This window comes from Sinocyclocheilus grahami, unplaced genomic scaffold, assembly GCF_001515645.1.
Source record: "Sinocyclocheilus grahami isolate Dianchi unplaced genomic scaffold, SAMN03320097.WGS_v1.1 scaffold740.1, whole genome shotgun sequence".
NCBI classification, from domain to species: Eukaryota; Metazoa; Chordata; class Actinopteri; order Cypriniformes; family Cyprinidae; genus Sinocyclocheilus; species Sinocyclocheilus grahami.
Genome location: NW_015505919.1, coordinates 912,563 through 928,448, shown reverse-complemented (window position 1 = coordinate 928,448; position 15,886 = coordinate 912,563). Strand labels below are relative to the sequence as shown.

At 35.6% G+C, this 15,886-nt stretch overlaps 3 protein-coding genes across 5 annotated transcripts in view; 2 read left to right on the top strand and 1 right to left on the bottom strand.

The window, feature by feature from the left end:
- Window positions 1-2,447: 2,447 nt before the first annotated feature.
- Window positions 2,448-5,768, top strand: LOC107560710 (EF-hand calcium-binding domain-containing protein 4B-like). The gene is made up of 6 exons (XM_016244955.1): window positions 2,448-2,575; window positions 3,653-4,020; window positions 4,306-4,417; window positions 4,539-4,722; window positions 4,818-4,964; window positions 5,696-5,768. The coding sequence occupies exons 2-6, from the start codon at window positions 3,739-3,741 to the stop codon at window positions 5,766-5,768; spliced, it is 798 nt and encodes a 265-aa protein (XP_016100441.1). The 5' UTR covers window positions 2,448-2,575; window positions 3,653-3,738.
- A 229-nt stretch (window positions 5,769-5,997) lies between these two features.
- LOC107560738 (ras-related protein Rab-26-like) lies at window positions 5,998-10,769 on the top strand. 2 transcript variants are annotated; one of them, XM_016244997.1, is made up of 8 exons: window positions 5,998-6,084; window positions 6,182-6,662; window positions 7,080-7,218; window positions 7,848-7,929; window positions 8,191-8,407; window positions 8,549-8,625; window positions 9,315-9,394; window positions 10,664-10,769. In XM_016244997.1, coding segments are annotated over exons 1-8 (1,155 nt in total). In that variant the 5' UTR covers window positions 5,998-6,007; the 3' UTR covers window positions 10,666-10,769. The 2 variants fall into 2 exon arrangements, with proteins under 2 accessions (XP_016100483.1, XP_016100482.1); XM_016244996.1 differs by lacking the exon at window positions 10,664-10,769 and having other exon boundaries at window positions 9,315-10,428.
- Window positions 10,770-10,941: 172 nt separating this feature from the next.
- LOC107560737 (protein arginine N-methyltransferase 8-B-like) overlaps window positions 10,942-15,886 on the bottom strand; it is a 14,322-nt gene continuing 9,377 nt past the window's right edge. Inside the window, exons 6-9 of one of the 2 annotated variants that reach the window (XM_016244995.1) lie at window positions 14,267-14,354; window positions 13,300-13,415; window positions 11,188-11,338; window positions 10,942-11,111 (exon numbers count right to left, since the gene is read on the bottom strand). In XM_016244995.1, coding sequence (XP_016100481.1) covers window positions 10,978-11,111; window positions 11,188-11,338; window positions 13,300-13,415; window positions 14,267-14,354 — 489 coding nt within the window. In that variant the 3' untranslated portion in view covers window positions 10,942-10,977. The remainder of the gene's footprint in view (window positions 11,112-11,187; window positions 11,339-13,299; window positions 13,416-14,266; window positions 14,355-15,886) is intronic. The other variant, XM_016244994.1, reaches the window with a different exon arrangement.

Genomic DNA, 15,886 nt, shown 5'->3' with positions numbered 1-15,886 from the left:
ATATTTATAGAAAGCATTTAATGTTAGAAAAGATCATTTATGCATGTAATGTAAATGCTCTTCAAGTTTGAGGCATTAATTGTAACAATATATACACCAAATATTTTGACCATATTTTCTTCTATCACAGCAAGAAAACATTTTTTGAGAGACACCAGGACTGCAGCTGACTGGTGCGGTAACAGAAATTGAAATAGTTTTATATATATATATAAACTGATGATGCATACTACATACCAACAAGTCGATGAGCACCAAATTAAATCCCTACACAAATCTGCGTGGGCAGAAAGTTCTCCAGCGGAACTGTTCACTTCTTTCCTGTTTGTGAAAACATAGGACTGTGAGATGTTTTGCACAGAACTTGTGGATAAAAACAAATGGGCTACTGTTGCCATATTTGAGTAAGAGTTTTTCATCCTTCAGGATCCAACAGTTCACATACAGTTCACAAGAAAGGATTAATAAAGAGTGAACAAAAGCTGAATAGTCTCCATAAAAGTTACCTTTTTTGCCATCTAGTCCAGCATCAGAAAGTCATAATCATCGTCAGCCTCTGCTGTTTGTACTGTAAAAACTATAGTACTTGAACTATAGTATAAAAGTATATTCTTTTTAGAATATATATATAGTGTATATGTTAAATATATGAAACAATTAAACATTAATTGAAAAGTACATTACACAATGGGCTTAGTTTTTGGAAACATTGTTTGGTTATCATTTATGATGAAGAAGCACAGGGCAGAAGGAACATCAAGGAAAAGTAAGTTAAATAATAAAATAATTATTTCTCTGAAATGTCACTTTTGACAGTGTTGTAAATTATTAGTGAAGTTCACAGATCCAATTGTTGTGACAATTTTGGCATATTTTGGGTCAATTGGAGGCTGTAATCCACACCTAAAGGGGCAGATCTTCAAAGAGACGCATTGAACTAGCCTATTGGTAATGGTAACACTGCGACGTACAGAATCAAAAATGACTTGTTCAGTTCATTTTCCTGCTCATTTTATAACATTTTAGGGAAAATACAATAGCCTACATTTTTCTTTATTGTTCCGAAATTAATATCACATTAATCGTGTGTAATTTTCTTCTTTTCTTCCTTTTGGCTGAGGGTATTAAAGCAGTTCAGAGAACGAAAAGTACATTTACCCTTACCTTTCAGATTTTCACTGATTTTTTTTATGCCGTTCCTTTATTCAGAAATAAATATAAAAATTACCAAGCAGTTTTGAAAACCAATGCCTAGTCTAAAAAATGTAACTAATAAAAAAGAATGGTGTACAATTGCACACGTTTCTTAGGCCTGTTTCTTGATAGAAATGTAAAATTTAACTAATAAAAAAGCAATACGTGAACTGAAGTCACAGCATCGGCGTTTATGAGACAACTTTGTTGTTATGAGCACTGCACTTTACATTTAGACCATATAGGCCTAACATTTTTTTAAGGAAAAGCACAAAGAATGTTATGTTTTAAGGAAAAAGGCCTGAAGATATCCCGGCAAGGGATACAAATAAGTGTTAATTTGGACTCACTATTACTGTAATATTATAGTTTCTTACTGTTTGCCAAAAACAAAACAAAAAAACAACTAAACAAAAGCTAAAATGAATATATACATATATACATATATATATATATGTCACGCCTAATAATGCACTAGTATGTGCTTTATGAGTACTAATAAACGGCTAATATAGTAATATGCAAGCAACTAGTTAATAACTAAAGTGTTACATTAAATAAATAAATGTTTGTGTGCGTGTATAGCGCCAGCTGGCACTCCTTATGTGTGTGTATGTTCTTTATGGGAAAATGCTTATGCAATTTAGCTTATTGGGTTCCCATTCTGATCGTATCTGCTTGTTGGTATATAATATGCATCATCAAATATTTTATTTAAAAACAAAACAGTGTAGTTTACAGCAGAAACGGCGACAAACGATCGTGACTCCTGGCAAGAACTCTGGCAGCTGATACATAAAAATGTATTATAATAATAATAAAATTGTGGGAACTTTGCATCATCATCATTTAAAAAAACACCACCGCACGCCACTGAGTACAGTGTAGTTTTACCGAGCAAACAGCAGGAACGGCGAGAAAGACCGTGGCAGCTGCCAGGTGGATGCCACCGGAAGTGGCGCTGCGACCTGCCGCTGCCTGAGAGAGCGCCAGTCCCTGCTGACTTTAACACTGTTGCCGCGGGTTGTTTTTCATGTCCACGGGTTGAAGCGACCCCAATAACGTGATATTTAGCCCCTAAAATTTTACCAGGAGAACCCCGCCAAAAAAAGTGTATTTATCCACCGGAACGCAATTTTTATCGGGGGACCCCCCTCGAAACGATTGGGCTAGTTTTGAGTAGCAATTGGGCGGGTTTTGTTGTGAAAACCTGGCAACCCTGTTCCTCCTCCTCCTCCTCCTCTTCTCGCGCACCATGATAAAACCTCCACATAGGCTCTCCACAAACTGCACTCAGTTACTGGATTTAATTAAACAAGTTAATACTAACATTATTGTAGACATATACCTGGAAGAGTAAAATACTTGTTTTATTGTTCAGGTAAGAACTGTAAATTTACTTATTGCTCTCTATAAGAACTTCGTATGCATATCATTTTAGTTTGAAGCTTCATGAATTCAGTATTTCATTGTGTATTTAGTTGAATGTCACAAATTACTCAGAACACTGGCATTCAACTTTTATTGCTAAACGAGGAGCAATATGTGCGTCAACCTTAGTCTGTCAACCCCACTCTTATAAAGGTGCTTAAAAGGTTCTTCACAGCGATGCCATAGAAGAACCATTTTTGGTTCCACAAAGAACCATTCAGTCAAAGGTTCTTTAAAGAACCATCTCTTTCTTACCTTTTTATAATCTAAAGAACCTTCTTTCGCCATAAAGAACATTTTGTGAAACAGAAAGGTTCTTCAGATGTTAAAGGTTCTTTATGGAACCATTTAGACAAACAACAGAGTCATTTTAATTGGTGTATGCTTAAATATAAATACAAAATACTTGATAACCTCTTGTCCAAACCGTAGCAAGTTCAACTTCTGTTCAAACAGGAAATTTCACCACAGAAACCTCTTCCTTTTCCCCTTGACATTGTGGTGGTCTGCGCACTGATGACATCAGCAGTGGCTTTGTAAATGTGCACTGACAAATTTAAAATCACTTTTCATGATCAAAATGAACTTGATTAAATTGAACTAAATATAACTAACTGTATATGCATGTCAAAATTACAGAGTTTTTCTTATCATATAGCCTTCCGTACATTCCCATACATAATTTTACATTTACATTACATTTAGTCATTTAGCAGACGCTTTTATCCAAAGCGACTTACAAATGAGGACAATAAAAGCAGTCAAAACTAACAAAAGAGCAACAATATATAAGTGCAAATGACAAGTCTCGGTTAGCCTAACACAGTACACATAGCAAGGTATATATATTACACACACACATACACACACACACACCTGTGTGAAGTTTAAGCTCAAGGCTTGTAAATCTGTTCTGCTGCATGCACACAAACACATATACAACAATAATCTGCATTTCACTTCTCAAAGTCTTAACATTCCTAAAGACTCAAAGGATTGTTGACATGACTTTTTCTTGCACTTCCAGCTGACAGCAGAGATTCAGTTCAAGACAACAATGCATTACATCTCCTCAATTAATCAGGATAATTCTTCGTACTGGACCTAGCTTTTATGTCCAGCCCATTTGAGTCACGTCTCTTGCTTGCACTGCATCCTGACCTGTTTAAGACAGTCAAGGCAAGTTATACTGGAATCATGTCAGTGACTGGACATGATAGTTCCACACAGGTCATCAGCAATGGTTCAGACCAGGATGAGAAGCAGGAAAAGTCAAGGAAAAGTGTGAATAAGGAGGCAGAATGGGGACACATTGCTATGTTTGACAAAAAAGAGGACTTTTTCCAGATCTGTGACAGCGAGGGAAAGGGCTTCATCACACGTACGGATATGACGGTAAATTAGGGGTCCTTAAAGGGGACACCACTTGTTTTTTATTTTATTATATATTATTTTTTATCTGTCGTGGCTTTAGTATAACCAAACAGCTCTGTCGATTCAAATGAGGTTTTTATATTTTTTAGCCATTCTATGGCCATCAAAGTTTTGGTTCTAAATATTTAGAGTATATATTTACCTTCCTATTTAAAAGTTATTTTTTTATTTACAATGTTCATAATAGGCTGGTAAAATATCTAGTAGCAGAAAATTGTTGATGTCATTTTTCCATCTATTTCTTAGAGGCTGCACAAAGAATTGCCACTCACTACTGAGGAACTCGAGAACGTCTTTGACTCACTAGATCTTGACAAAAATGCATACCTGACGCTAGAAGAGTTTTCCTCTGGATTTAGTAAGTTTATCATCTCCTTCCAGACAAAAGGAGCTCTTCAAAAAATGATGTGTTATTTGCTGCAATATTTATAGCACAGCAAATGAAACTTTTCCAAGGCATATCTGTAACTGTTCCCCAGGTAACTTTCTTTATGGACGGAGAGTCTCTATGACAGAGGAACTAATGACTGCATCCTCTCAAATAGTTCCAGAAGCTCTTGATCAGAGTTCAGGAGATGAACAGCTGTCAGAGAACGAGGATGATGAAGAGAGACATTTCAGCATGTTGATGGAGAGCTTGGGTGCTAGCAATGTATTTGAAGAGTTAGTACTGGTGTTTTACAGTTTGCGCTGCACAAAATGCTTTACATTTATGTTTTATATAGCTACAAGTACTAACAGTTTCTTCTTCATTTCAGCCCGAGTGAGGTTCGCAACCTGTGGGCACAGCTCAGGAAAGATGAGCCTCACCTCTTGTCCAACTTTGAAGAGTTCCTGGCCCGTGTCACATATCAAATCAAAGAGGCACGACAAGAGAGGAAGGAGATGGAGAGTGCCCTCAGGAGGTGACTGAGAATGAATAGAGAGCAGTACCATCTAAAGTCACCCATGTTTAAGAACCAATAATCTGCTTTGTTTTCTTAATTTCCACAATGTCATTTGTGAATAATCTCTGCTTAGAGGCTTAATGTAATTCTCTATACACAATGCTGTTCTATCCATATCCAGTGATCACTTAGTTTAAGAGTTAACAGGATTTTACATACTTTTTTGGGGGGAATAAAGCGTATTTTGTTTAAATCTAGGTCAGAATGATGTGATTTGCAATTTGTATTGGTTAAAGATATGCAAAGAATTGCCCATTTGTGTTCAAGTCTTATGTGTCATAAGAATATTGGGCTCTATTGTGTAGTTGTGAAATCTTATGATCCTTTAATTATTACCTAACTGGATGTGAATGTCTAAGCCAGTGTTTTTGAATGTAAATACTAAATTTTGGGTGTAATATTATGTGAATGGCTTGTTTGTGGCATATCTTTGACTTTTGATTGCATTAGGCCAGTGGTTCCCAAACCTCTCCATGAAGTACCCCCAGCACTGCATGTTTTGTATGTCTCCCTATATCTGACACACCCACGTCAGGTCTTGCAGTCTCCACTAATGAGCTGATGAGTTGAATCAGGTGTGATAGATGAGGGAGACATACAAAGTGTGCAGGGCTGGGGGTTACTCCAGGACAGGTTTGAGAACCACTGCATTAGGCTTAAACATTAGACGCCATTGTCTCATTGCACAGGAAAGCAGCCACACATGACACTGAAATTTGCAGATTATATGAGGAAATGGAGCAACAGATCATTAATGAATAGTTTGAAGAAGCTTAAGTATAAAACATTTTTGTTCATAAAATAATTCCCATATTTCCAGTTGTGTTTTCATAATTTTGATGACCGTACTGTTATTCTAAAATGTGGAAAATATTAATAATGGAAAAGGAGTGGGTGCGTTCAAATTTTTGACTTTCAGTTTATACCTGTATATCTAATAAGAGCAATCAAAACAAAACAAAAAATCTCCTCATATTTCAAAACAGAAATGCAGTAATTCAATGAAAAAATCCTCACGCAAGCAAAGACCGAGCACATCCTCAGTGAAATACACTGAGGGAAAACCATCTGTCAAAAAGTGAGAAATCCTCACATATATTTTCTTAGAATACCTAAATATATGATTTATTGACATGGAAACATTTATTCTCTCACCTCTCTTTCTGTCATTTTAGAGAAGTTGATAAAGAGGAAGTGACTCAGCGTTCTAACAGGAAGACCTCCTCTCTAGCAAACGGTCTCTGTTCACCCTTCAGCACAGGGGATGATGGGAAGCCAGAGGTGGATGGGCGATCTGAAAAAGTAGCTGGGGACTCAGAAGGTGTAAATGGCAGAGTGGATGTAGAGGATGCACCACCGGATGGATGGCCTCTACGAAGAGTCATATCCATCGAGGAAGATCACCTCCCACATCTGCTGCAAGGAGACCCTCACCTTCTCCTCCATCAGCTAAGTGAAGAAGAAGAGTGGGGCAAAGAAGAAGGTCAGGTCAGTCTGACCAAGTCAAGCTCCCTGTACCCGTTCAATGCATCCCTGGCCTCTGCTGACTCTCCACCACCAGTTAGAGTGAAGAAGCTGTCTAAGAAGAAATGGATCAGAGGATACATACCCTCATCTGCACGGGGTCAGCCAGTCGGAAAGGAGACCCTCCAGCAGGCAAGTGAACCCTCAAAGATGTTGATTACCATAACAGAAGTGATTAACATATAGAAATCTTAAAGATACAGTAACAAAAAGTTATTTAATTCAAGAGAGAGGGTTTAAAATGGATATTTCTAGCACAAGAGACCATTAATATTGACCAGGGATGCCCAAACATGTTCCTGAAGGGCCAATGTCCTGCAGAGTTTAGCTCCAACACACTTACCTAGAAGTCTCTAGTGAGTCTGAAGACCTTGATTAGCTGGTTCAAGTGTGTTTAAATGGGGTTGAACCTAAACTCTGCAGGACCGTGGCCCTCCAGGAACAGGTTTGGACACAGCTGGTCTAAACTATATCCCTGTGTGCACTTTTCAACAAAACTGGCCTTTAACTGTAGTGTTAAGCGATCACTCTGGGTATTTTCGGCTGCAGGGTCCTGCAGAAAGATCCGCTGCTTCCCCTCAGCGCCTCTTTAAGGTCATTCTGGTGGGAAATTCCAGCGTTGGCAAAACCGCTCTGCTGCGACGCTTCTGTGATGGACAGTTTCATTCGGCCACCGCAGCCACTGTGGGTAAGTTGCTCTCCCACTCCAATTTACAATTGAACTTATTATAATTTAACACATGACTTTTTGCAATGGGGGATTTCAGAAAATTATGTCCTGCATTTTGGTTGCCCATTTACTGGAGTTTGCCTTATTTAGAAAAATGGATTACTCCTCTCTCTTGTGCTAATTGTTGTGATTAATACAGCCTTTCAAACCAAAGCAACCTTTGACAACTCTAGTCTGTGCATCGTTCTTGTGCTTTTCATTGCATTGTGTTTAAATGTGTGTGTGTGTGTGTGTAAACTAAACTTAAAAAGTATGAATTTCATTCTATTAGGTACAATCACCAACAAATGGCTTCTTCAAACAAACAAAGCTGGAGCTTTTTAGGCGTTTAGTTACTTTCAATCAATACACTTTATGTTCCACACAGAAATAATTCACAACAGTACCTCCTAGTGGCAATTATACCTTACTGCAAATTTTTATTATTATTTTGCCTGTTTTGATTTCATAAAGAGTCATGTTTTTAACAGTATTTTTTGTGTGCATATATACAAATTTATAATTTTGTATACATAAAACTAACCAACCAACCAAACTAAAAAAAAAACAAAACAAAAAAAACATTTCAATTGTGTTGTGCTGTGCAGGCATTGACTATAGTGTGCGGACACTGAATTTGGGGGACAGTCATGTGGCTCTTCAGTTATGGGACACTGCAGGCCAAGAAAGGTTAGGCCCCTGATACCTACATGGCACAAACAGGATCAAGTTGTGCATTCATATAATTAATATCATCTTGTTTAAGACATAAAGATTCAGCTTCAGTTTATATTCTTTATTTTTGTTCCTCAGTATGTGCTGTTATCCTTTTAAGCAGCTCTAAAAGCCTTGTTGTCTAGAGTAATCTATTGCATAATCAAAACATAATCTCGCTTGTCACTGATGATAAACATCCAGCATTAATAAAAGCAATGTCACTGTGCCCTGCAGGTATCGCAGCATTACCAAGCAGTTTTTCCGTAAGGCAGACGGCGTGGTGGTCATCTATGACATCACAATGGAGGACAGTTTCAGATCAGTCCGCACCTGGCTGGCCAGCATACTGGAGGCTGTAGGCGACCCTATACCCGTCATGCTCCTTGGCAACAAATCGGACAAGGAGAATGAGAGAGAAGTGCAGACAAAAGAGGCCAATATGCTAGCAGAGGTGTGGACATCTCTTGTGCTCTCAAACACACAGTATATCCCTTTAAAATATTAAAATTACCTAATAAGCTTTGTTTTTACTCTACATCACCTTATTCAACACAGTAAGCAGAGATTAATAGTAGTTTGCTGTATTTGATAGGAAGCAAACTTGATGTTCTACGAGTGCAGTGCTTACACTGGAGCTAATGTGCTGGAGGCCATGATTCATCTGGCCAGGTAAGAACTCAAAAAACACAATGAATGCAACATGTTATCAAATATTGTCATATTTTGTTTAGCTGTGATGTTTGTAACACCTCAGTCAGGGCTGCAAGTGCAACCCACAAAAAAGAGACCGTTATAAAACTGAGACCACTAACCGACAGTAAACATTATCAGATGTCAACCAGAAAGCTTGCAGTTTTCTTTTTTATTGTTAAAGTGTGATCAAATATGCGACTTTACAGATTGTGCGAACCTTATGTAGTTTATTTACTTTGACAGGCCCACTAAATATGCCTGGTGCCAGCCATGTTGAGATCACCTGATGCTAAGTTTATCTCAGTAACTCCACTATAATCAGACACTTTCAGCTGTTGAATAAATTAAATATGGAAGTGAAACGTGTGCGAATAGAGTATTTGGACAACCAAAAAATATTTAGAAAATATATAAATTTATACTTTTTTTTTTTTTTTTTAATATATATATGTAATTTTTTATATAAATGCATTTAATATTTAATATTGTGCATTTAAAATTTACATTTATTTATATTTATTTTTATATTATTTATAAGTATTTTAATGAATACTTGTATGTAAATGAAACTTGTTTATTGCTTTTTATTATTTTGTTTATTATTATTTATTTTTTCATATTTTTATTCTATTTTAATTTTAGTATTTTAATTAATATGCTTTAAGGGTCCTGAGGGAGCTGGAAGACAGAGTATGGGTAAACACGGTCAGACTGGTGGATCAACCTTTAAAGAAGAAAGCCTGCTGCAAGTGACCACACACACACACACACACACGTAACAAAAAACACACAGGTGAAATCACTTTAAGCTTTACGTATCATCGTCAAACCCCATTATACTCAATGTAAATAATTTAATGTTGGCTGAAAGAGGACAAATTCACTTATATTTGTATCAAACATTAATAGTGTAAAGTGTAAAAAGGTTTTTCATGTCTATTTGTCAAAGAGCATTGTATATCTGTGCACATCTGATGTATGTCTCCAATTGTAGATGAAGTATATTATAGATTCTCAGACCAGTTTATCACCTCATTTAAATGATCTTTGTACATATTCTATTTGTTAACGATACCAATTGTCAATCACAATACATTTATTGAGAAAATGTGTTCAGTCAAGCTGCATGTGACCAACTTATCCGTTATCCTATAAAACCAAGTGAGTGAGAGCAAAGTAATTCAGGAGAAAATGTGATTGTTTGTTACTTCCCATTTATTTAGCAATGCAATAGCCTCATTCAACCCACCTGAAGTCTTGCTAGTATCATGAAACCTGGATTTCAAACGTGCCAGGAAAACCTCATTGCATGAACAAGAAGTGTTTCAGTTACCATTCGCAGAGACCGTTCAGTTGACGACAACAACATGAAGCACCGAAATCTTCAAATATATTATTGAGGGAAGAACATTGGCTGGATTCATAATCAAAGATGTTGAGCCTCATTCGTTGTCTTCATCTGAACTGCTCTGGGATCATTTTACACAAAAGTTGTATGTGACAATGACTTGACAATTGACCAAGAACACAAAACCAAAAATATTCTTAAGTTAAAACTGTCACATTATGTTACACTAAAATAACAGATCTTGTAGGTCCTGTTTTTGATAAGAATGATTTAAAATAGTGTAGCTGCTCTTAGAGTACCTTTAGAAAAATCTTAGTGAAACCTGAATGAATTCAAATAAAGCAAAGGCAGAAAACATGCCAGTGGTCACTATATTAAACAACTCAACACTAACCCAATAAATATAACACAATAAAAGCACTTAAATATAAGCAAAACATCAAAAATGAAGTGAAAAAATGCCATTCATGCTCTTTTCATGTATGCATCCAAACTTAAGCATTTGTTCGATGAGGCACTATTGTACGATTCACATTGGCATATACTGTTCGGTAACACTTTCCTATCTTATAAGGTTAAATAAACACAAGCTTTGACATTCTCAGACTCATTAACAGTTACATTCAAAGTGATGTTTTCACAGTCTATCCTCTATGTGCATTTAAGAACGTGACACGTGATGACAAAATAGCTTTTAGTGCTGGACTGGCAGTAATGACATCACCGACGGGTCCTGCACTTCAGCAGCCTCTCTGATCCAGACAGAGGCAGAGGAGAGGCACAATCCGTCTCTCTGCTTATTTTAATATATTGTCATGTTTCTTTTAATTAAAAAAAGTTTGCAAATAAACAACATTGTCATTACAGTAGAAGTACCAGAAATATCTTGTATTGTATTTGACAGTGGGCAACCTTGGATCAAATGGGTCGAATAGGTTGAGAACCACTGTTTTAAATGTTAGACTTCTCACCACCTCCATTTACAGCCTCACCTCGTTATTCTCATTGGGCTTCACGATGATGCTGCCCAGGATCTCCTCTCCTCTCCGCACCGTCAAGTAATCCTCCAGATAAAACACTGTCTGCTTCCAGTGAGTGCTGGGAGCGTCGGGGGCTTGAAGGGAATGTACGACTCGGTTAGCACCAAATTTATTTGTAAAAGATAATAAGATAATAAGTGATGGTTGAACCTGTAGAGAAGCCTGTTTTCTTGTGACACTTGGTGAACTCAATGTTGAAGTACGTGACGAGAGCGTGAACATAGTCATTCCTCTGAATCTGCAGGCAGAAGGCCGAGGTGAACGTCAGATCCTCCGGCTTCACCGTGTAGATATCCACCTCCTGGAAGCGACATTTCACGTCTCACACTTTTTGGCAATACAGATTTTGTTTACTGTATGTAGAGATTATGATTGACCCGCATACGAGAACTAACAGTCCTTTGATGATCAGTTATGAGATACTTCAGCTGTGATCTACTGTAAGCTTGAAGTGTAATGCGGTTTATGTCATATAGCCTTAACCCACACATCTCTACAGATCCAGTTTCAAAGACTTTATTGTTTGGATGTGGCCATATTGGTGCCTGTATAAGTAGAGGAGTTGGCACCAAGCATCAGCCTTGGCGAACAAAGATCCTATTACTCTTTGTGCGAACAACCGCTCAGTAGCAGCATTGACCCTTTCATTTAGTACACCTCACCAAGAGGCCCAAATCATTCTCCTCTTCAAAGAGTTTGATCCCTCATGTGATTCAGAGCCTCGCTGAAAGCATGGCCTTCTCTTTCGTTCTTTCTCGTTCATTTGCTGGCGGCTATCCAGCTTTCTCTCTGTCCCTTACATTGTCTCTTTTTCTTTTGACATTTTTGATATTTAATATGTCTTCACTGTCAAACAGATAACAAACTTGCTCATGAAAATGAGGATTTTATTGCTCATAGTTTGCTCTTTTAGAGAAAACGTTCTTAAATGAGACAAACTTAAATATATTAACTTCATTTCAGATGTTTCTCCAAGACAAAAGAGACAATTGTTGAAGTAATGAAAGACTATAGAGTTACGGATATGAAAATATATATAGTATAGATCAGATATTTTGAGAATTAATACTAAGATCTCTGATTATTATTAAACTTTTTATATGTAGATCAAATTAAGCACAATTTGAAACATTGAGACATTCAATCACATTTACACACTGTCTCCGAAACTTCCGTCCGTCATAAAAAAAATTCTGATCAGGTTCGATTTTCTGCATTTTCACATCCCTACGGAAGCATTTTGATAGGAAAATATGACGAATACGAAAAAACGCATATGAACATTTCGGAGTTAGTGTGCAAGGATCTTTAAAATGATTTAAAATGCAAAACAAAAAGCTAGAAATAAGCTACATTAATAAATGAAGATGTATTTCTTATTTTAATATACTTTGTGAGAAAATTTTAAATTGTGATTTTCGAGACCTGAAAAACTCATGGAAATTAATAAAAATCTTTAAAAAAATCATGGAAAAATGTTGTAATAAATATAAACTTTGTTCAGTTGTCACATTTTGTTGGGTAGAAATTGCTATTTGCAAGATGGCTTAAAATTATTTAAAATAAGTAGCTAAAATAAAGATATTTATTTTTTTAATTCCTTATTTGAGGGAATTTTAAAAGTGTGATTTCTAGACCTGAAAAAGTAATGAGAATTTTTCAAATATTAAAAGGTCATGGAATAATAATAATAAAGGTCATCTAATAATAAAGCATAGATTTTTTTTGTTATTTCAAGTTCCAAGTAGAAATTGCTACTTGTGAATGAAATATAATAAAGATAATATTATCTACAACTTTTAGATATTATGTCATTTAAAAAATAATTATAATAATTTATTTTATATATATATATATATATATATATATATAATATTATGAATTTAATCTCATTCCTTTTTAGAAGAAATAATTGAGATAGAAATCTCATTTGTGTTTTTTCCTTCCTACTGTATTGCATGAGACACTTTATTACAACAAAATATATGCCTTCAAATTACCTACATGATGATATTATTAGCATTATATCCCATGAGGACTCATTTGTGTTGGCTAATTTAAATGAATGATTGGTGTTTGTGCATGTATTGAGATGAACACACGTTACCACGCTGTCATCAGGCGCTCTTTACTGCAAATTATTCTGTTATGTAACACCCACGCTACATGTGTTCCAAAGTAGCCTATCACACAGTCAATCAGTACTATGATTCAGTTCAGATCTTGCTCACATATACACACATATAGAGCATATACCCATACCTTAATGAGGCAGGAGTTGGTCACGACTTGTTTAGGATCTACTATGTCCACCAGGGGCTCCATCATAGCAACGTTCCGAATGCACGTCATGTCAAAACCATAGACGTTCTCCCACCCTGCAAGCACAGAGAAAATATATTTTTAAGACATTTTAAAACTCTGAAAAGTAGAAAATCTGTCTGGCTGTGTCTGGTCGTCTTCATTTGGCCCTAAAATAGACTCCTGCCTCCTCTGTGTCTGGCAGCATTTGATTACATCCCCTCACATGAGCGTTAGGCCGAAGCCAATCTCACACTTCCATCCAAAACAACGAGGAGGGAGTGGAAGGGATGGAGAAAAAGCAAACCTCTTGCTGCGGGGGAGTAATGGAACCCAACAGGAATTTTTTCCTAGTGTTTTTCTTTTCTTTCTTAAGCTAAATAAGTGTGGGATCCAAACCGAGACACTGATCAAGCCACATTGCAGAACGAGAAAGAGATACGATACAGTATTAAATGCTCATTTAATATAGTACCTGTTGACTCTTGGCAGTAAGTCTGTGTGTGTGTGTGTGTGTGTGTGTGTGTGTGTGTGTGATGAGGACACAAATTTGTATAATAACATGGGTATGACAGTAGTACCTGTTGACTCTTGGCAGTAAGTCTGTGTGTGTGTGTGTGTTTGTGCATGTTTATGTGGTTTATGAGGACACAAATTTGTATAATAACATGGGTATGACATAGGTGTTACAATGAGAAGGTGATTTATGAGGACATTTTCAGTGTCCCCGTAATTCAAAAGGCTTATAAATAATTCAGAATGAGATTTTTTGAAAATCTAAAAATGCAGAAAGTTTCCTGTGAGGGGTAGGGTTGGTGTAGGGCAATAGAAAATACGGTTTGTACAGTATAAAAACCATTACGCCTATGGAGAGTCCCCATAAACCATAAAAACAAACCTGTGTGTGTGTGTGTGTGTGAGTACTCACAATGGATTTTGAAGTCTTTGTATTGCCGATCCTCAATGGCAACCACATACAATGTCGCTCTGTCTGGAAACATGAAACCACCAGGTTTCTGAAAAATGACAGGAAAGAGAATCTACAGATCTCACATCTGAAAAAGATTTATGGGTAGTTGACGTATGTCCAATTTACAAAATTCACATATTATTATTATTAGTAGTAGTAGTAGTAGTAAAAAATGGATAGGTCATAAATAAAAGCTCATAAAACACAATACAATATAATAATAATATAATAATTATTATCTTTATTGTTATAATTAGTATGTCATAAATTGACATATAATGTAATTTAAAAATTCTAATTTAAAAATATTATAAGTTCAACTATCATTAGTAGTATACATAATAGGTCATAAAACATAATATAATATAATATTTTAGTAATTATAAAAATATTATTTTAAAATCTTTTAAATATTCTGAATTAGAATTTGTTGAAATATTATCATTATAAATAAAATGAGGTCATAAATCAACATATAATGTAATATAATAATCATTATTATAATAAGTATCATTTAAATAATCTATCATTATTATCTAAAATCCTTTAATTAGTTTTAATATTTTTTAATTTTTTATACTATAAATAATATGAATATAATAATTATTATCTAAATTAGATGGAAATCTTTTATTAATATCTAATCTTTTAATCTTTTATAGATTAATTATATCTTGTCACACCACAGGACACTGTTGAAACTACCCTCATAAAATATTTTAATCTTCAAAAACGTGTTCCTGGCATATGCGTGATTATATTCCTATTATTCCAGTGACTTCACATCATTCTTTCTTTTCCTTCCTGTTCAATGCACCATAAAAATAACCCTAGGGTGAAACAATGCCCTGGAACTAACACAATGGTTCCATAAAAATGTAAAAAAGCCACTTGTCCTCTGGACAAAATTGTCATTCAGTGGTAGACATTCATCAGCAGCCCAATGACTAGCCACTCATTCCCATTATAAATGATAATTTTCAGCATGGACACATGCTTCACATTCTAATTAGTCACATAACCTTGGCCTTGTGACAGCCAACACACACACACACACACTGACCAGCCATTTGTCCCTGGCGTAGATGACAGTATTGAGCATAGACTCGTAGAAAAGACAGTAGCCCATCCACTCTGAAATAATGATGTCCACCTGATCCACCGGCAGTTCAGTCTCCTCCACCTTCCCTTTAATGATGGTGATAACTGCAAAATGCACAGAAAAATGCAAGAATGTAAATTCATGAGCTGATTTTGTTCTATTTAATGTACAATTAAATATAAAATATATTTTATTCTAGAATATATTTATAACAATAAAGTGATAATTTTAGGTAAAACAAAATTTCCAGTTTTGCTTTATTACTAATTCCTAATGGATAAAATCTTTGTGGACTTTGTGGACGTCTCGCCCCACATTTTTTGTTGTACTCATAAATGTGTCAATATGCTGTAATATTTAATAATTATTATAATTAATATCGAAACTAGATAATCTATAATTATTATGTAAAATCTTTTAAATAGTTTTTACATTTACATTTTTAAAAGTTCAAATATTATTGGTAGTATCATATA